Source organism: Delphinus delphis, chromosome 8, assembly GCF_949987515.2.
Source record: "Delphinus delphis chromosome 8, mDelDel1.2, whole genome shotgun sequence".
NCBI classification, from domain to species: Eukaryota; Metazoa; Chordata; class Mammalia; order Artiodactyla; family Delphinidae; genus Delphinus; species Delphinus delphis.
In genome coordinates, this window is record NC_082690.1 from 56,107,540 (window position 1) to 56,129,150 (window position 21,611).

General features: G+C 36.7%; 1 protein-coding gene across 1 annotated transcript in view; it reads right to left on the minus strand.

The window, feature by feature from the left end:
* Positions 1–21,611, minus strand: part of ACER3 (alkaline ceramidase 3) — a 183,372-nt gene that overhangs the window by 49,936 nt on the left and 111,825 nt on the right. The window contains exons 4-6 of the mRNA XM_060018226.1: positions 19,950–20,002; positions 17,453–17,534; positions 9,059–9,094 (exon numbers count right to left, since the gene is read on the minus strand). Of these exons, the coding sequence (XP_059874209.1) occupies positions 9,059–9,094; positions 17,453–17,534; positions 19,950–20,002 (171 nt within the window). The remainder of the gene's footprint in view (positions 1–9,058; positions 9,095–17,452; positions 17,535–19,949; positions 20,003–21,611) is intronic.

A 21,611-nucleotide genomic window follows, 5' to 3' on the forward strand; every position in this document is an offset into this window, starting at 1 on the left:
ATTAAAGGTACATACAAGTTTTAAATTAATACAATTTTCTGAATTGAATATTTTTAATACTACAAAGTAATCCTTCTCTATCAATAGACATACTTTCCCCTTAAAGTCTATTTTGTATGATATTAAAATAACTATACCATATTTCTTTTGCTTAGTGTTTGCATGGTATATATATTTTTCCATACTTTCACTTTCAACCTTTCTATACCCTGATGTTTTAGGTGGACACTCTTATAAGGCCCTGCTATGACTCCTGCCTACTATTTGTGGTCTCTCTATTAAATGGAATCCAAGAAATATGTATTGAGCATTGTACTAGATCCTGGGGACATCATGGTCTGAGTAAAGGGTTAACTAATATCCAGCCTGGGATGATGTAGGCCTGGCTGCGTATGACCTCAAGTCTTCCAGCCTTGAATACAACAGTTAAGATAAATGGGGAATGTTGTGTCTGCTTTTTCGGGCCTGCATTAGAACAGTATAAAAGATGCCTATTATAAAGAATGGTAGGGGAAAAAAAAAAGAAATAAAAAGGGGCTGTAGCTTCTGCATGTTACAGTGGCTTCCACTACACTTAGCTCTCATCCCTGGCAGATGTACACAACTTATGTAGATAAGAGGGCAAAAGAAGCTGTGTATAAGGATAGCGCTGAATCTCCCGATGAGATGAAAACATTACACTTGCTGTATCCTCGACCTAGTATTCTACAATAAAGCTAAGTAAACACAGTATTAGATGAAAGCCTACTAGAGACTGATTGCCCACCTGAATCAATAATTGCAGCCATGCTGCTATAATCGTGAACAAGAAAGGCACGATCCCTGCCCTCACTGCAATTACAATCTAGTAAAGAGAGGTGTAAGTAACCAGGCAGTTAAAATGTAGTATTTTAACTCTGACAGGGACTGAACAGAGTATTTTCTAAGCACATAGGAAGGCCACCTAATCCAAACTTATGCAGATCAGAAGACTTCCATGGACTAGGGATGTAATGTACATGAGAAATATAATTAACACTGCTATACGTTATATATAAAAGTTGGTAAGACAGTAAATCCTAAGAGTTCTTGTCACAAGGAAAAAACATTTTTTTTTATTTCTTTAATGTTGTATCTATATGAGATGATGGATATTCACTAAATTTACTGTGGTAATCGTTTCATGTTGTATGTAAGTCAAATCATTATGCTGTACACCTTAAACTTATACAGTGCTGTATGTCAATTATGTCTCAACAAAACTGGAAGAAAAAAAAGACTTTTTGGAGGATTTACTGTTTAATTTTATAACTTAAGTATTAATAGGACAAGCATTATTAATAATAACAAACATTAAGAGAAGGTGGGGGCTTCCCTGGTGGCACAGTGGTTGAGAGTCCGCCTGCCGATGCAGGGGACACGGGTTCGTGCCCCGGTCCGGGAAGATCCCACGTGCCGCGGAGCGGCTGGGCCCGTGAGCCATGGCCGCTGAGCCTGCGCGTCCGGAGCCTGTGCTCCGCAACAGGAGAGGCCACAACAGTGAGAGGCCCGCGTACCGCAAAAAAAAAAAAAAAAGAGAAGGTGGAAGACAGTAATGGTCATAGCTTACATTCTGGGGACTAGAAAAAAGTAATGCTGTCTAGAATATATTGTTGGAGAGAAGAGTGGGAAAAATGAAGTCAGAAAGGTAAGCAGAGGTCAAGTCTGGCTTTTCAAGTCATGTTAAGGAGTTGGACTTTATCCTAAGAACAATGCAAAGTGAATGAAAGTTTCAGCAGTAGCTCAAAATGATCACTCATGTATTAGAAAGATGTCCCCGTTATGTTAGGTGGAGAATGAATTAGGAGGAGGCAAGACTGATGGAAAACAGACCACTGACAAAGTATTGCAGTGACCTAGGTGAGACATGGGGCCTGAACTAGGGTAGTGTTACTGGGAAAGGAGAAAAATGGAGAGATTAGGGAAATATTTAGGGCTTAGACTGATAATTAATTTGATATGTGAGTTAGTATAAGTTGGGAAAAATCAATGATAGCCTGGTTTATGACTTAGGCAGTTGGGTGCATAGTGAAATTGTTTGTTGTGTTAAAGAATAATATGAAAAGAAAGACAGGGGATAAAAATGTTGACTTCATTTCTGGATATGTTTCGAGTTTGAGGTGCCAGTTAGATATCCAAGTGGAGATCTCTAGCAGGAGTTGGATATCTGGGTCTAAACCTTAGAAGAAAAAACTGAGCTGAATTAACAGATTTATGACTCATCAGCATAGAGAAGTCAAAAGAAATGGATTGTTCAGGGAGTATGTTAAACATAACAAATGCTGGATAAGAATGTATGCACTGGAAGTGCAATGGGGATTTTTCAAATGAATTTTCTTCTCTTCACAAGCACCTCGACCCTATACATTCTGATTCTCCCCTAGGAATCTGAAGCAGACCCTGCTAGTGGCCTACTCAGTATCTATTCTTGCCTCTGTCTTTATAGAAGACTGATTTTATTAGGCTGGCAATATGTCCAGCTATAAAATCTTGATTTCCCAGGCTTTCTTGAAGCTAGAGGTGTCCACATAACCTTTTTTCTATGCATATTTTAAGATAAGTCATTTTTTAAATAAAAAGATAATAGAATGCATACTTTTACACTCCCTGCAATTTTCATCTAAAAATATTTTTACAAGGAATTTTCATATCTTTCCATATTTAATAATTTTTTCGATCTTCAAACTCCAAAGACTATAAAAATATTATTAGTGTTTTCTCCCTGCTAAAGCATCACAGAAATATGCTGTGTGTAAACTGAGACCTGGTATTTATCCTTAAGGAGCCTATAGCCTAGGAAAAAAGCATGTTGTGCTTTTGTTTATCAGTAAAAAGAAAAGTATCTTGAGCAAAGTAGAAAAACAATTTTTTGTTCTGTGACTTGGCATTAAGATGCCTGTGTGGAAAGATCTGAAGATAGATGAAACAGAGAGGTAAAGAGGGCAAATTAAGTGGGATGGGACTGTAGTGTGGGACCTTGGAAACTGTAGATATACAATAATTATTTTGATAATGAGGGAGACTGACTTACAATATTTCTTCAGAGCGAACATTCTCCACTAAGGAATAGACTCATTCCTTATGGTCTATTCCTTGGATTAAGCCAAAACATGGAGAGGAGTTCCAAATAACTGACGAGTTTATTTTCTAGCAAGTATTGGGTTAGCCAAAATGTTCGTTCGGGTTTGTTTGTAAGATTTCACAGACAAACACGAACAAACTTTTTGGCCAATCCAATACTTATTGAACACCGACTGAATGACAGCCATTGGATGAGACATTCATTCATCATTCAAAGATGAAAAGACACCCTATTCCTGACCTCAAAGAGCTCAGTCTAATAAAGGAGAGACACATGTAATCACATATCTAGTACGTGGATCTGGTTTCTAAATTCCATTCTCCACTCAAAGAAACCAAGCCTCCATGGAGATCAGGCCTGGATCAGGGAAAGAACAAGATGAGCCAAGAACATCTTCTTGTGCCAAAAAGTAAGAGATATTCAAAGAACGATGGGAACAGGTCAAAAGGACACAGACACCGGCCTGAAAGTGCTCCACTTGCCAAATCTGAGACAATTTTTATACCAAAATAAACCATGATAGTAACATCATAACTCATTGAATAAAATAGGAATACAAGAGAGAGTCCATAGAAATAAAAAATAAATTCAAAGTTTAATAATTAAGAGTATTTTCGTAAGTCTCAGAGTACTTTACTACAAAGTTCTTATTAATTATGAAGGGACAGAGAATAACTTTACAATGGAGAAGTCTAATAGACACTATCATAAGTCATCATGCTTCAACAGGTTGACAGTATACTTTCAAGTGGTTCAGGTGGAAAAGTTCTTTTTATCGTTCTTGCAGCTTTTCTGTAAGTTTGATATTGTTTAAAAATAAAAGATATTTAAAAGATGAAGAAAGAATTCCATACTAACCCGCTAGAATAATTATTAGCTTCACATTGAATGCGCAGAGGGAGCTCAAGTCTTTCACTCTAGGAGAAAGGCACTCAGCTCACCTGTGGTCACGAACAGTTTATTAGGGTGGGAGATCAGGTAGGGATTTGTGGATAAAGCCCCAGTGAGTGGGAACCTATGGTGGTAATAGGTAATGGGATTTCGGCATTTGCAGTTTGTAATGGACTCATTCAATTGCCCAAACATAGTAAAGAGAACCTCTAACAGAAAAAGCCAAGGGCTGCAGTTGGGGGATTCTAGATTTTTCTACCACCTCATTACTGCCTCAGTACATGACTTTGAATAAGTCACTTCATTTATCTTAGCCTTGGACTCCCATTTGTAAAATGAAGGGACTGAACTAGGTGACTATGGTTTCATATTTCTATAATCATAGTCAAAATAGGGATGTAAGAGGCATTTTATTTTGGGAGTTAATATATAAATTTATTCTCATATGATAAGGCTAAAAGGTTGGTGCTTCCTACATACGTAGAGGATAGTTTAAATAGTAATAAGCTAAATGTAGATATTACTTTTTAACTATAAAACAATTTCATAAGTCTCATAAGGCAATGTGGTCTATTGGTAAAAACATAGTTTTTGTAGGTATATTCAGAATTGGTTTAAAATCTTAATTCTGCCCAAACTATACAGCCTTCTAATCCATCCTACATACAACTGCCAGAATTATCTGAAACAGATATTATAATCTTATGCCTCTGTCAATGGCAAAATCATAAGTTTCAAACTCTAGCATGACAGCCAGTGATTCACAGTTTGGTTCCAGCCTTCCTTCTCTTCTCATGTTCCGCAGGATCTCGTATTTAGCACAGGATTTCCCAAACAGTCCCCCAGAATACCACCGTGCTGAGAGATATTAAGAAATATTCAATAAAAAAGGGTTCCATGGTCAAATAAATCCTGCTCAAATGTCATTTCCTATGTGAAGCCTTCCTGAAATCCTTCTATAAAAATTACTTAATCTCTTTTTATTCCCAAAGTACTTCACTTATATTTGACTTCGGGCAGTTTTTTGAATTGATAACTGAATTGAAGTTTACTTAAAGTCAACCACAGCTATACCTAAGTTTTACATATTTAGTCTTCACATTTTTCCAAGTTCATTATTGCACAAAAATCTAAATAGTATTTTTCATTCTTTTGAAAAACATCTGACAATAAATTAGATTCCAAAGTAATCTGCTATAACGACATATCATATCATAAAAGCAATATGGGCTTTGGGGGAAAAAAAAAGATCTGGTTTCCATTTCCAGTTCTGCCACTAACTAGTTGAGAAACACTGGGCAAATTACTTAACCCCTTCTGACCCTCAGTTACCTTACCTATAAAATGAAGATAATTCCTAAACAGGTTTGTTGATAGTTTGGTAAGATAATGAGTGAGTCAATCTATATAAACTATATGAAAGAATATATAATATTTAGCACATAGTAGATACTAAAAAGCGTCATCTTCTTTTCCAAGTGTGCTTATACAGTAGTTTCCTTCTACCCTAATTTGTAATAAAATGGCACAAATGAAACATAATAGAATTTTAAAAAATCTACTTAAGTTCCTGTTTTTCAAATTGTTTACATAGTGTTCTTTCTTGCAAACCTTGAAGGTCAAATCAGAAGGGGTAGTAATAAAATACTGGTATGTCACGTCTAGAAACAATCTTTCAGAGACATCTACTTTGGCAAGAAGATTTTAAGCAACAGTACTCTTTGAGACATTAGATGAGATCTCATCTGAGATATTCAACTGATTTGTCAATTAGCTACTTTAAGAGGGTTCAATAACTTCTTAAATGTTCTTTTAGTCTATTCTCATGTATGCTTTTCTTTTTGTTTTCTTTCTTGAGATATGCTGGTGTTTCTATTGAATGTGACAGCTATGTGATCTGAGCATTATCCTTTGCAAGGCCATCAAAATGAATAAATGGCATTTGGCTCTCTTTTGGAGATATTTGGATCACCTTGGATTTAATACAGTAAAGTAGAACTGTTATCAGTATATTCTCCCTCAGGAAAGCTAATCTGGTTAGTAAGACAATCATCCTTGTTGTGACAGATACTTTTAATTGTACTATCGCTACTTATCTCTCTAGCTCAACTCAAATATCTCCTTTTAGAAGCTTTCCATGATCATCATAGGCAGAAATTTATGCACATCTTACTAAGTACTTTTAGTATCACACAGTGTTAGTATGTTTCTTGCCTTGTGCTTTGCATTACCTTAATTATTTTTATATAATCCTTGTGAAATAGTACCTTTCCTTGTTTTGAACATTTTACAGATGAAGACACTGAAGAATAGGTACGGCAAGAAATTCGTTGGTGGATAACAAAATGGCAAGAAATAGAGATTCTGAACTTCAAGAAATCAAAGTGGTAAGAAATCAAGATTCCAGTCTTAATCAGAGCTCCTTTGGATTAGACCACATTGCTTTTCCTTCCTTTTCCATTATTTTTAAGATCTTGAAAAATACTGTAAATCTTGTCACAAATTTCAAAACAATTTTCTACTTACAAATTCTAAAACAATTTTTCTAAGTTTCTACACATAAAAATATCAAGTTACCTGAAAGAACTGAAAGTAATACTCCAAACTTTGACAATTAGAAGATTCTCAGAAAAAGAAGTTCTCTTTTCTTAAGAATGATACCCAGAAAATAATTAGGGAAAGATTTTTTTTTTACGCCTTAAGTATAAATATCAATAGAAAGTATCAATTCTAATTACTTTACAGACCAGCATAGGATTAGATTAGACATTTGAAGCAAAGGTGTCTTTAAATAAAACTTTACAAAGCAGCGAGGAATACTATTGTATCAAACTAGTGGGCTATTTTCCTTAACTTGTTCTTCAGTACTAGAGTAAGTAATAGTTCAGCTACATGCACTAGGTGTATTTTGTAATCCTATTTTGAGTCATCTAAACAGACAGACTGTGCCCTTGCCTACATCAGTACTACTTTTACATGTTTATTACAAAACGTATATACTACAAATACGTTTTTACAAGTCAATCTTCCTGACCAGATAGTGAGTTCTTTGAGACCAGCAGCCATGTCTTATGTGCTTTAGTATATTAATATTAGTTAACATTTACTGAGTGTTTTACTACGTGCTAAGGTTTAAATGCATTATTTCATTTAATACTCAGACAACTATAGGAGATTAATATACCGACTTTAGAGATGCGGTCTATGAGCTTAGAAAAGAGCAAAAGACCTCATTATTTCACTCACTTATACATCTCCTGTGCCTAGTACAGCACTGGGCATACTGAAGGCACTTAAAAAGTGTTTGCTGAATAACGAGGAAACCAAAGCTCAAAGAAGTTAAGTAACTTATCCAGAGTATACTGTGAATAAGCAGAGAGACTAGTTTGAATCCAGGTCTGCCTCACTTTGGATCTTAAAAGTCTGTGCTCTACTGCCTCTTTATTTCCAAATTCCAGCTCAGAATTTGGTAATGAGAAAGTACACAGTAAACACCTGATGAATGAATGTCTTACCTTCAGATTGCTTATCTACTTCACCCTAGCATTCCTTTACTTCTTCACTTCCCTATCCTGATTTTTAATCTCTAAGCCTAGGATATAAGCCATAGCTATAAGTTTTCATCCTGCCTACCTTCCTATCATACACAGATATCTAAGTATCTTCCCTATACACAGAGAAGAAAATATTTATTACTGGAAAAACACATGGAAGTTGCAGCATGAAAAGTTATATGAATAGTTTGTTCCTTTTATTACATAAACACAGTGTCAAATAAGTCAAAAACACAAAACAGAAAACTGAATGGTAATAAACTTAGAAAACTTAACTCAAAATTTCCAAATTTTGTTCTTTTGTGGTTATAATTTTTCTTTCTTATAAAGGCAAATAAGAAGTTTATAAAAACTGAAGTATTCTTCACGTAAATAAACTTCATTTTTTACAGTGTCAATAAATATTTCTAATAAAGGGGTAAATATATAATGACATCACTTCAAGCTATAATAAACAGGAAAGTGAGGATGCCCCACCCCCCATAATATCTACGTTAGTACATCTACTTTCAGCTGGCCTGTGGAAAAAAGCAAGGCACAATAACGTGGATTTGGAATTTATTTCTTCAAGAAACAGATTTCAGGTGATATTGTCTAGTTTAAGTTTAAAAGATTATAGGAACATTTACCTTTTTATATAAGCACAAAATATTCTAAAAGTACAAGGCCTCTAATCCTCCTGAAATGTGTGCCTGTTTGCATGCTTATTTAGTTATTTATCCTTTATCTATCTACCTATCATATCTATCATATCTATCTATCTATCTATCTATCTACCCGCTTTGTTAAAAGAAGGATGACAGGGGTCAAACAAATCTAGTTACAGCCCTGGCTCTGTCCCTTAATAACTGTGTAACTCTGGGACAAATTACCTAGTATCTCTGAGCTCATTTCCCTTAAAATATAGACAGTAATTCATATTTTGTAGGACTGCTGGGGAGATTAGGGTCTATGTAGTAATAAGCATAGTGACCAGGCACATCATAGCACTCAATAAATAATAGCTCTCTTTATTTAGGGTCTGATACTTCATTTTACTCTGGTTTCATTCTAGGATGCACTTAAGTTATTATTTCTCATACCAAAGTTTCCTATGTTTGTTTCCCTCAATAACCGTCCACCTCAAAAAACTACTTAAAATATGTTAGATTGAACATTCCTTGAGTATTTTCCCCTTATCTTTTCTAGAAAATAATGTCATAAAAAAGACTGTTTACATGTGTATGTGTATAATGCTTCCTGGTTTTTTTCCTGCTTATAAGAGCAATGTTGCACCTGCATGACTATCTACCAATAGCCAGTGCGGCCTGGGCATTGACTATTCTTGGTGTATTCCTATTTTGCTTACATGTGCTTCTGTAGGAACTTGTTTGTAATCTCTGTTTTAAACACTGTTCTTTCCTAAAACATCTACCATTTCATTTACAGAAGTTGTATATGCATATAATTTACTAGAAAAGGAAAACACAGGCAGTGTTAAATAATAAAATGTGTAATAATTTTTAAAAATTACCTGATGGAATACAGGCTCCTTTACCTTAAGGTAAACCTGAAAAATATTAAAAGAAATACATGTAAATGAAGTGCATTACAAAGGGGAAAGAAAACCTATTGCTGCTACTCTGGTCTCCTGCTTCCCTAGTCTTCCTTCTTAGATCTGACTCCAGCCATATAAAACCAATCTCAGATTAGGTGGCATGCCACAAAAGGGCTGTTACCTACAGGTGGGTGTGCCCCAGTGCTCATTACATCATGGTAAACTAAATGTTTCAAAGCTGTTGTGGATTACTCTGGCCTCTTGGCCTCTGCATCAGCATCAAGGAGAGGCAGAGATGCGTGGATAACTCATGAGGGCTGAAGAAGTTATGCTGACAATCCCTGCAGCAGATCTATTCTACAGCAGCAAGAATGCTGGACTTAGAGACAGGAGCTAAATTTTAAACTGCCACTTACTTGCTACATGCCTGAGCAAGTCACTTAACCAAAAGACTCATTTTTCCTTATCTGGATAATGGGAATAATAGTGGTGAGTAATAATAAGCCAAAATATGTGCAAGTGTTTAGCGCATAATATGTGCTAATAGGTGAAAACATTTAAAACAAATTTCTTGTCCTTTCTTCTGCTTCTGAAAACCTCTAATTTATTCACCTAAATACACGAAAGTTACACAAACCCTAGTTTTAGGCTCCAGTGTCATGTGGGTGATTAAGTTCAATGCCTCTTTACTGCATGCATTTATTGCCCTATAAGAGTACACCTTTAGGGACTTCCCTGGTGGCGCAGTGGTTGGGAGTCCGCCTGCCAGTGCAGGAGACATGGGTTCGAGCTGGGGTCTGGGAGGATCCCCCATGCCGCGGAGCAGCTGGGCCAGAGTGCCACAGCTGCTGAGCCTGTTCTACAGTCCGTGAGCCACAGCTGCTGGGACCCCTGCGCCTGGAGCCTGTGCTCCGCAGTGGGAGGGGCACTGCAGTGAGGGGTCCGCGCGCAGCAGCGAAGACCCAATGCAGCCCAAAATGTATTAATTAATTAAAAAAACGAAAACCAGTACACCTTTAAAATGACATGGTAGAGAGGAGTCAAAATTTAAATCATAACCCTGAAATGACTCCCATCACATGCAAGACAAAGTCCAAATTTCAAAGTCTTCCATAATCTTGCTCCGGCCTTTCTGCTTAGTCTTATTCCTCTCCTCTTGTCTCTTTCTCATCCTAGGCTCCAACAAATATGCTAGTTTCATGCTTCTGTATCTTTAAACATGCTGTGCTTTACTTTGTTCAGAAATTACCCCCTGCTGCTAAACACTCATCTTTCCAGATTCAGCTCAAACTATACCTCTTTCTTGAAATCTTTCCTGACTCCTTCTCTGCTAAGCAGAATCCATCACTCATCCTCTTTACCTGACTGTCCATATATAAACTTTACGGCATTTATTAGTTTGTTTCTCTCCCCTACAAGGCAATAATCTTCTTGACAGAAAGGACGATTCTTACATATCTCTACAGCCTCATTTAATGTAGTGCTGATCTCATAAATTTTATGTAATTTTATCATTTGTCTACAGAACTTCTTATTCCTGGAAGAAGTTCCCTCACCACAGCAAGAGATTATTTCCTTGAAGCACCCATAGAGCTTTAATAGTAAGATGTGTAGGGGCTACCCTAGTGGCGCAGTGGTTAAGAATCCACCTGCCAATGCAGTGGACACGGGTTCGAGCCCTGGTCTGGGAAGATCCCACATGCCACGGAGCAACTAAGCCCATGAGTCACAACTACTGAGCCTGTGCTCTAGAGCCCGCGAGCCACAACTACTGAAGCCCTCGTGCCTAGAGCCCGAGCTCTGCAACAAGAGAAGCCACGACAACGAGAAGCCTGCGCACCGCAACGAAGAGTAGCCCCAACTAACCACAAATAGACAAAGCCCGTGCATAGCAACGAAGACCCAATACAGGCAAAAATTTAAAAAAACAAATTAAGTAAGATGTGTAGGAACATTTATATAACTCTAAATTCAGTAAGGCAGAATGCTTTTAATCTCTGAAATTTGTTATTTCAAAATACGAATTTTCCTTTACATAATTTCAGATTCTCATTACTAATAAAAGAAATACAGAAGGGCATGCCTCTTAAAAGCATTTTTTAAGGCAAAAGAATTATGGAGTCCTTACTATGTGCCAGGTATTAATTCTTACAACTAATGTGAAATGTATGCTATTATTAATTTTACAGATGAGGAAAACTAAAGCAGAGAGTTACCTCTCTCTTTAGTAAGTTACCCAAAGTCCCACAGTTATTAACAGTGATGGTCAAAACTCAGATATGACTGACTCCCAAGCCTAAGTTTTCAGCCACATCAGCTCTTAACTTACAAAGGTAAGTTGTCTTGACTCTACCACCAATTCTCCATATACATTTGGTTGGTCAGGAAAGTCACTAAAACTCTCTGGACATTAGTCTCTTCTTTTATATAGTAACAAGACTTCCTTTCACCTCTGAAATTCTAGGACTCTTTCCTGATTAACAAGTATGTATGCAAAGGACCATGCAGGGCAATGCAGAAACATAAGGAAATACAATATCTTTGCTCTTTCAATCTTTTTCACCTTCTCAACTCACTGAAATCTAGCTTCTGCCTTCATCAATCTGCTGTGGACAGTACCCTCATTAAGGTTACTTGGTCTTTTTTATGGGTCAAACCTCAATTTCATTTTATTCAGCCTCTCAGAGGCAACTGGTACCCTTTCTAGAAACCTCTTTGTACTCTGTGACATCAAGCTCTCCTGGTTTTCCTACACCTCTGATTACCTCCTTTGTTGGCTCTATCTCTTTCACTTGACCCTCAAGTGGTCAATGTTCCAAGGTACAGCATGGTGACTATAGTTAATAATGCTGGACTGAATACTGGAAATTTACTGAAAGAGTAGATTTCAGGTGCTTTCATCACACAGACAGGAAACAGTAACTATGTGATATGTTAATTAGCTTGACTGTAGTAATATTTTCACTATGTATATGTATATTAAATCATCATGTGGTACACCTTAAATGTATAAATTTAAATTTTTATTTAAAATGTTGATTCTTATTGAATTCCTTAGACATTATAAAATGAGACATTCTCATTTTATCTTTTTAAATTTTTTTTTTATAAGTAGGTCCCTGTTGGTTACCCACCTTAAATACAGCAGTGTGTACATGTCAATCCCAAACTCCCAATCTATCCCTCCCCCTTAAAAAGAATTTGCATATTGACAGGTTTTAAATGTCAAACAGACAAATCAATTGTAACTTTTACGGTATAATATCATAAATGCATATTCTTTTGTTTTCACTGAGAAAAAAAAGCCCAGTGTAACAAAGGGTTTGTATCTTTTCTTTTTTAACATCTTTATTGCAGTATAATTGCTTTACAATGTTGTTAATTTCTGCTGTATAACAAAGTGAATCAGCTGTATGAATACATATATCCCCATAGCCCCTCCCTCTTGCGTCTCCCTCCCACCCTACCTATCCCACCGCTCTAGGTGGTCAAAAAGCACTAAGCTGATCTCCCTGTGCTATGCAGCTGCTTCCCATTAGCTATCTATTTTACATTTGGTATTGTATATATGTCAGTGCTACTCTCTCACTTTGTCCCAGCTTACCCTTCCCCCTCCCCGTGTTCTCAACTCCATTCTCTATGCCTGCATTTCTGTCCTGCCCCTAGGTTCATAAAAACAATTTTTTTTTTTTTTAGATTCCATACGTATGTTATTAGCATACAGTATTTGTTTTTCTCTTTCTGACTTATTTCATTCTGTATGACAGACTCTAGGTCCATCCACCTCACTACAAATAACTCAATTTCATTTCTTTTTATGGCTGAGTAATATTTCATTGTACATATGTGCCACATCTTCTTTATCCATTCATCTGTCAATGGACACTTAGGTTGCTTTCATGTCCTGGCTATTGTAAATAGTGCTGCAATGAACACTGTGGTACAAGACTCTTTTTGAATTATGGTTTTCTCAGGGTATATGCCAAGTAGTGGGATTGCTGGGTCATATGATAGTTCTATTTTTTGTTTTTAAAGGAACCTCCATACTGTTCTCCATAGTGGCTGTATCAATTTGCATTCCGTTCAACAGTGCAAGAGGGTTCCCTTTTCTCCACACCCTCTCCAGCATTTACTGTTTGTAGATTTCCTGATGATGGCCATTCTGACCCGTGTGAGGTGATACCTCATTGTGGTTTTGATTTGCATTTCTCTCATGATTAGTGATGTTGAGCATCCTTTCAATCTGTATCTTCTTCGGAGAAATGTCTATTTAGAACTTCTGCCCATTTTTGGATTGGGTTTTTTTTTGATGTTGAGCTGCATGAGCTGCCTGTATATTTTGGAGATTAATCCTTTGACAGTTGCTTCGTTTGCAAATATTTTCTTCCATTCCGAGGGTTGTCTTTTTGCCTTGTTTATGGTTTCCTTTGCTGTGCAAAAGCTTTTAAGTTTCATGAGGTCCCATTTGTTTATTTTTGTTTTTATTTCCATTTCTCTAGGAGGTGGGTCAAACAGGATCTTGCTGTGATTTATATCAAATAGTGTTCTGCCTAGGTTTCCCTCTAAGAGTTTTATAGTGTCTGGCCTTACATTTAGATCTTTAATCCATTTTGAGTTTATTTTTATGTATGGTGTTAGTGTTCTAATTTCATTCTTTTATGTGTAGCTGTCCAGTTTTCCCAGCACCACTTATTGAAGAGGTTTTTTTCCCCTCCACTGTATATTCTTGCCTCCTTTATCAAAGATAAGGTGACCATATGTGTGTGGGCTTATCTCTGGGCTTTCTATCCTGTGCCATTGACCTAGATTTCTGTTTTTGTGCCAGTACCACACTGTCTTGATTACTGTAACTTGGTAGTATAGTCTGAAGTCAGGGAGCCTGATTCCTCCAGCTCTCTTTCTCTTTCTCATGACTGCTTTGGCTATTTGGGGTCTTTTGTGTTCCCAAACAAATTGTGAAATTTTTTGTTCTAGTTCTGTGAAAAATGCCATTGGTAATTTGATAGGGATTGCATTGAATCTGTAGATTGTTTTGGGTCGTATAATCATTTTCACAATGTTGATTCTTCCAATCCAAGAACATGGTATACCTCTCCATCAGTTTGTATCATCTTTAATTTCTTTCATCAGAGTCTTATAGTTCTCTGCACAGGTCTTTTGTCTCCTTAGGTAGGTTTATTCCTAGGTATTTTATTCTTTTTGTTGCAATGGTAAACGGGAGTGTTTCCTTAATTTCTCTTTCAAATTTTTCATCATTAGTGAATACGAATTCAAGAGATTTCTGTGCATTAATTTTGTATCCTGCTACTTCAGCAAATTCATTGATTAGCTCTAGTAGTTTGCTGGTAGCATCTTTAGGATTCTCTATGTATAGTATCATGTCGTCTGCAAACAGTGACAGCTTTTCTTCTTCTTTTCCGATTTGGATTCCCTTTATTTCTTTTTTTTCTCTGATTGCTGTGGCTAACACTTTCAAAACTATGTTGAATAACAGTCGTGAGAGTGGGCAACCTTGTCTTGTTCCTGATCTTACAGGAAGTGGTTTCAGTTTTCACCACTGAGAATGATGTTGGCTGTGGGTCTGTCATATATGGCCTTTATTATGTGGAGGTACGTTCCCTCTATGCCTACTTTCTGGAGAGTTTTCATCATAAATGTGTGCTGAATTTTGTTGAAAGCTTTCTCTGCATCTATTCAGATGATCATATGGTTTTTATTCTTCAATTTGTTAATATGGTATGTCATATTGATTGATTTGCATATATTTAAGAATCCTAGCATTCCTGGGATAAACCCCACTTGATCATGGTGTATGATCCTTTTAATGTGCTGTTGGATTCTGTTTGCTAGTATTTTGTTTAGGATTTTTGCATCTATGTTCATCAGTGATATTGGCCTCTAGTTTTTTTTGTGACATCTTTGTCTCATTTTGGTTTCAGGGTGATGGTGGCCTTGTAGAATGAGTTTGGGAGTATTCCTCCCTCTGCTATACTTCAGAAGAGTTTGAGAAGGATAGGTGTTAGCTCTTCTCTACATGTTTGATAGAACTTTTCTGTGAAGTCATCTGCTCCTGGGCTTTTGTTTGTTGGAAGATTTTTAATCACAGTCTCAATTTCACTGCTTGTGATTGGTCGGTTCATATTTTCTATTTCATCCTGGTTCAGTCTCAGAAGGTTGTGCTTTTCTAAGAATTTGTCCGTTTCTTCCAGGTTGTCCATTTTATTGGCATATAGTCGCTTGTAGTAATCTCTCATGTACTTCTGCAGTGTCAGTTGTTACTTCTTTTTCTTCTAATTCTGTTGATTTGAGTCTTCTCCATTTTTCTCTTGATGAGTCTGGCTAATGGTTTATCAATTTTGTTCATCTTCTCAAAGAACCAGCTTTTATAGTTTTATTCATCTTTGCTATTGTGTTCATTTTTTTTCATTTATTTCTGTTCTGATCATTATGATTTCTTTCCTTCTGCTAACTTTGGAGTTTTTGTTTGTTTTTTTTTGCGGTACGCGGGCCTCTCACTGCTGTGGGCTCTCCCGTTGCTGAGCGCAGGCTCCAGATGCGCAGGCTCAGCAGCCATGGCTCACAGGCCCAGCCGCTCCGTGGCATGTGGGATCTTCCTGGACTGGGGCATGAACCCGTGTCCCCTGTATCGGCAGGCGGACTCTCCACCACTGCGCCACCAGGGAAGCCCTGTCAATGTATTTTTGATGTATTTGTGGGGAGGAATGTGATCTCCACATCTTACTCCTCCACCATCTTGAAGGTCCCCCGCAAGGGTTGTATCTTTGGTCATCATAATGGTCTATGCTATCTCTGTGCCAGTTCATCTATTCCCACATTTCTAGTACTACCTATAACCTGACAACTACCAAATCCACATCTTTAGCCCAACCTACTTGTTAAGCCTCAGATATCATTAATGTCAGGCACCTCAACCTCAGCACATTCCAAAGTGAACTTATCTACCCCTACCCCGTGACACAAGCCTACTCATTATCTTTCCTGCAAAATCTGCTCCTGTTCCAAGTTGCCTGTCTTGGTTAAGGACTTACTACGTACTCTGAGGACCAGGCCATAAACTGAGAAATCATTGTAGACAATTCCTTCTTTTTACTCCATTTCTACCCCTTTCTACTTAGTGGGTCGCAAGTACCATGGATTACTTATGACAGTTATTTTACTTCAGTCTGAGTCTCATATCTTGCCTAAGCAAATGCAAAAATCCCTAGGTCTAGGCTCATACTCCTCTAACCCATCATCCATAATCATGTCTTTCTAAAACATGTATCTATTGATGTTTTTCCTCTACTTTAAACCAATTAATGGCTCCATGTTACCTTGAGGATAAAAATCCAAATTTAAACATGGTATATAAGAATCTTCATAATCTGATATTTGTCTGATTCACTACACTTGTTCACTCCTCACCACTTAACTTTGATCCAGTCATATTAAATCTCTCCCAATTCCACTGGCAGTGATGATTTAATGAGAAAATAAATGTAAAGTACTCAGTAGAGTATCTGGCACATACTAAGCACTTAAAAACGACAGTTCACTATGTGTTCCAAGATTCCAGGCCTGTGGACAACATAATGGTCTATTTAGAAGTGCTTCATAACACTCTTACCCAGGGGCCTGGTGAACTCCTAATCAATTAAAACCCAGCTCAAGTACATCTCTCTGCAGCTTTCTTTGACCCACTCAAGCAATTCATTAATCCTCATTTATCTCATCATCATATAACTGTTTTTTACCTGTATGACTGCAATTATCATCTTTCGATCCAATTCTTTGTTTACATGTTTAAGTTCCCCACTAGAATGCGGTCCTCAAGCACAGTGACTGCTTCTTAGTCATCTTTGTATTTTCTACTGCCTGACATGGTAGATTTGTGATAAAAGCTTGTTGAAATTAATATCTCTTAATACAAAATGTAATTCACTTGAGGAAAAAAGCGCTAGGGTAGGATCAGAAGTGATTGGCTATCTCAACCTATTTGGAAAAGGTTAACCATTAAAAGAGTCACACTAGGCCCTACGGAGCAGAGCCAATTTCTTTTTTTAACAAATAGGAGGTAATATGTGAATCCATGAAGAAAAGTTAATTGTTTTCCATTGCTAGTAAATATTTGCCTTTTGACTTTTTCCCCTTCTGTAAAAAAAAAAAACCAGATTTTTAAAAAAGTTGTTTCAACTTTTTGTTGAGAAATAACACCTAAACAGGAAACAAAGGGGCAATATCTATAAGTAAGTTTTGTGTAGAAATATTTCAGTATGAACAATATGAAGCAAACATTAGAAGCAAAATGTACCAAACTCCATAAATGGCTAGTTTACTTGCTTAGTCTGTTAGAAATAAAATATGACTTACTGTGGTTACTATTAAACTGAACAGAACTAAAGTAAAAAGCAGATGGTAGTTTACAGAGTTCTTTGTCTTGAAACATTCAAACCTTAAAAAGAAAAAAGAGAGAGAAAGAAACTTGTTTTAGAATATATAACTAGGAAAACAAATAGAACACTGTTTTACCACCTGTATACTTGCCCCTGGGTCTAGTGATGCCTATCATTTCCTCTCAACCACACACTCATCTTAGAGAACCCACACTGCCTACAGCCTCCAAGAGGCTATGGGGACCAGGAGTAGATGCCTGACTTAAACTGGGCCAGTGAGAGGCTCTCTTCTGAAAATTTGGAGTTTGGGAGCCAGAGACTTAATCAAGTGTAGAGAATCAACATAGAAAGCTGTGTGGACACAAGGTCTGATGCTTATATTTGGGCAACTAACTTGAAGTAGATGAGTGAGCAGAGAAGTGATCTGCAGGAAGAGATAAAGAAAGCAGATACAAAGACTTGAAGCCATGTGGAGAGGAAGGAATAGATAAAACAGGGAGGGAGAGAGAAGTTGCCCTTCCAGTTCTGGTGAGCTGGACTTCCTGCTATGCCATATAATTCCCTCATGTCCTTATAGTAAATAAATCTCTCCTAAATCAACTGGTTTGGGTAGGTTTCCACATCTTGGAACTAATGATCCCTGACTAACGCACACTGTCACAGAAAATATCACTCTATTACAATTGTCTCTTTGCTTATCTGTCTCCCCAACTAGACTGTGAATTTTCTGTGTGCAGGGATAAAATCTTTTTTTCATATACCTAGTCACTAGGAAAGTCTGACACAGGAAACATTCAGTGAATAAGTAAATATGAACATATATTTGGCTATCAGCTAAGTATCCAACCTTTGAACCTATGTTTTGTATAAGCAGCAGGAGAGTTCTCTCAGTTTACTAATTAACAGGAATTGGACCCAACTCCTATTTCCCTATCTGTAAAGAAAGGTGGCTGGAAAGTAATGGCGATCATATATTGAAAAGAATCAGATAACCATGCATAAAGGATTCAGAGAAGTCTTACTAGCACTAAGACCTTTTTTATCTTTAAATTCTGTGACTTGATGACTTTGTGTGTGTGCATGTTGTGCTTGATGGTTCTACCATATTGCTTCATTTAATGAGACACATAACCAGACTATTTGAGAGGGATGTTTTTGGAACAAAACATTAACTGAGGTAAGAAAGCAGTCATCTTCTGCTTTCTGCTCTCCCTTTCTTGTAGTACTTGTCTGGGTACTTTTTAAGTATCTGCTCTCAGCTTTGTCTCATGTAGGTACAGGTACATCAGGACATTAGCATATCAGTGCTCGCTGTTACTTTATTTTTCTTTTAATAAATATAGTTTTGACAGAAAAGATAGATCAGTAAACAATGTCAAGGAGAGCAAAGACCTTAGCCTCAGTCTTGAGGACAGCTTTCAGAAAATGGTGCATGGGATTTCCTTGTTTTTGACCTTGTTTTCTAAATGCCCAAATCTGCTTGTCCACAGATGCAGACTGTGATAGGCTGATGACTTATTAAGAAGAGTCACCTGAAAATATTTTTCTAGATCGGGGTGGCAAGCTACAGTGCAACAACCAATTTCTCAACCTAAGCCTGTTTTTGTAAATAAAATTTACTGGAAGACAGTCACACCCATTGGTTTACATATTATCTATGGCTGCTTTCACACTACAACAGCAGAGTTGAAGACTTGCAACAGAGACCACAGGCCCAGAGAGTCTAAAATAATTACTGTCTGGCCCCTTACAGAAGAAGTTTCTGATGAGTTCTTTTAAATAATTTATTTTTTCAAACTATTTTTATTTTTATGTATCTTTAGAAGATATTCTTGAGCTAGCAATGATGATCCTGTTGAAAAGAATCAGATAACCATCACATAAGAGGTTCAGAGAAGGCTCAAGAATTAACACTAGAAAACAGAAGGTATATTTTAAAAGTTAAGTTTATTAAACTTGTAGTTCAATTTCCAACTGTGACACTTAATAACCTCATGACCTTAAGCAAGTCACCTAAGCATAAGCTCTGCTTATATTCTTAGATAAAATGGGGACAATACCTATTTATCTTGCACAACTGTGAGAATTTAGAGATGATTTCGTGTGCTGCCCAGCACAATTACAGGTACAAAGTAGAGAAATGTTATTACGGCATAATATATAAAATGTTTACCTAAATTTTTATATATTCATAACTCAAGGAAAGGCAAATTGTGTAAGTTAATCTTACTTAATTTAAGTAAGATTCTATCTAAATTGGCTATAAGGTTTTGAGATCAAACAAGTTCATAAACAATATTATTATAACTTCCCAGAAATTATACTCTACAGTGAAATCACAGAAGTTACAATCTTCTACACTGTTACAATCTCCCAGTAATACCACTGGATTAGTTATATTACATAATTCCCTATGAAGCAAACAAGAATTTAAAAATGTATCAAGCATATGAATTTCAAACATAAATACTTACATGCAGTATACAAATATACAACAGCTGTAAATCATTGGGAGTTCATCCAATAGCTGTAAGAAACAAAGGTAACAGGACTTGAATATTGTAGAGCTGCAATTATGCGAATCCAAAATAAAACATCAGAATGATTAAGATGGCCACCTCTTATTATCTGATATCTTTTACTAATTCTCATATATTTATCATCATCTAATTTATTCTCAGTGTGTATATTTAGTTTATTGTATATTGTTTTTGAACAAAGAAGCTTACCCACCCATCTGTCCTAATCTACACACCTAAGTAGGATGCCTGACTCACTGGTCAGCTTGGATCATTCAGTATCATAAACCATGATAACATGCCTCCAGGAAAGAATGATGTCCACCATCTACAGGTGATAGGTCCTATCAGTATTCTTTTGCGTTTTCCCCCCATCCTATAGCACCTAAGATAAATAAAATGTTCAGTCATATACTTAGAAAGAGATAGAAATTGTTGGGGAAGTCAGTTAATCTAAGTGATGTCTAAGTATGTCTCTGAAAAATAATATTATTAGCAATAATAACAGCTATAGCTATTACATATTAAACTACAAGCTGGACACTAAGTGTCCAGCTACATGTTGTGATAGGGTATTTCTAATACTTAAACCAATCCTATAGAATTTATTCACTAGATATGCATTTGATGAATTCTTTAATAATATATCTACTGTGTGCCAGGCAACATGTTAGGGGCTGAGGATACGATAAAAACAACACATAATCACTGCCCTCAGGGAATTCACAGTCTAGTGAGGTAGAGGGAATGAAAAACATGTGATTAAATACACAGTAAAGATTCCAAAAAAGGGGGCACAAAGAAGCCAGAAAAGGTGGTGGCAGGAAATGAAATGATGGCAGAGAAAGGCATTCTAGGAAGAAGGAAGAGAATTTATGCGAAGTGATATATTCTAGTAAATTATTGGAATGAAAATGACAGCATTTGCGCAAGGTCTTATGATTAAATGTGTCACATTTATTATTTCGTTTAATTTTCACAATTCTAAGGTAGGAACTATTATCTACATTCCAAGATGAGAACATTGAGGCTTACAAGGTTTAAGTAACTTTTTTTTCCCACATCTTTATTGGAGTATAATTGCCTTACAATGTTGTGTTAATTTCTGCTGTACAACAAAGTGAATCAGCTACATGTATACATATATACCCATATTCCCTCCCTCTTGAGCCTCTGAAGATCACATGCTAATATGCAACAGAGCCAGATTTTGAACAGACTCCTCTATATTATGTTGCCTCCAAAACCAATCATTTGAATCACCTTCAAATGTTCAAAAAAACTGGTATAATATCATGACTTACTGCAGGTAAATCTACCACCAGTTTTATGATATACAGAAGATTCCTTTATTTAAAGTTTTGAATCAGGATCTAATGACTTTACACTAAACACCTTTAGATGGGTCTTTTGTGTTGCCACATAAATTTAAAAATTTTTTGTTCCAGTTCTGTGAAAAATGCCAGTGGTAATTTTTCTTTTTTTTCTTTTTTTTTTGCGGTACGCGGGTCTCTCACCGTTGTGGCCCCTCCCGTTGTGGATCACAGGCTCCGGACGCGCAGGCTCAGCGGCCATGGCTCACGGGCCCAGCCGCTCCGCGGCACGTGGGATCCTCCC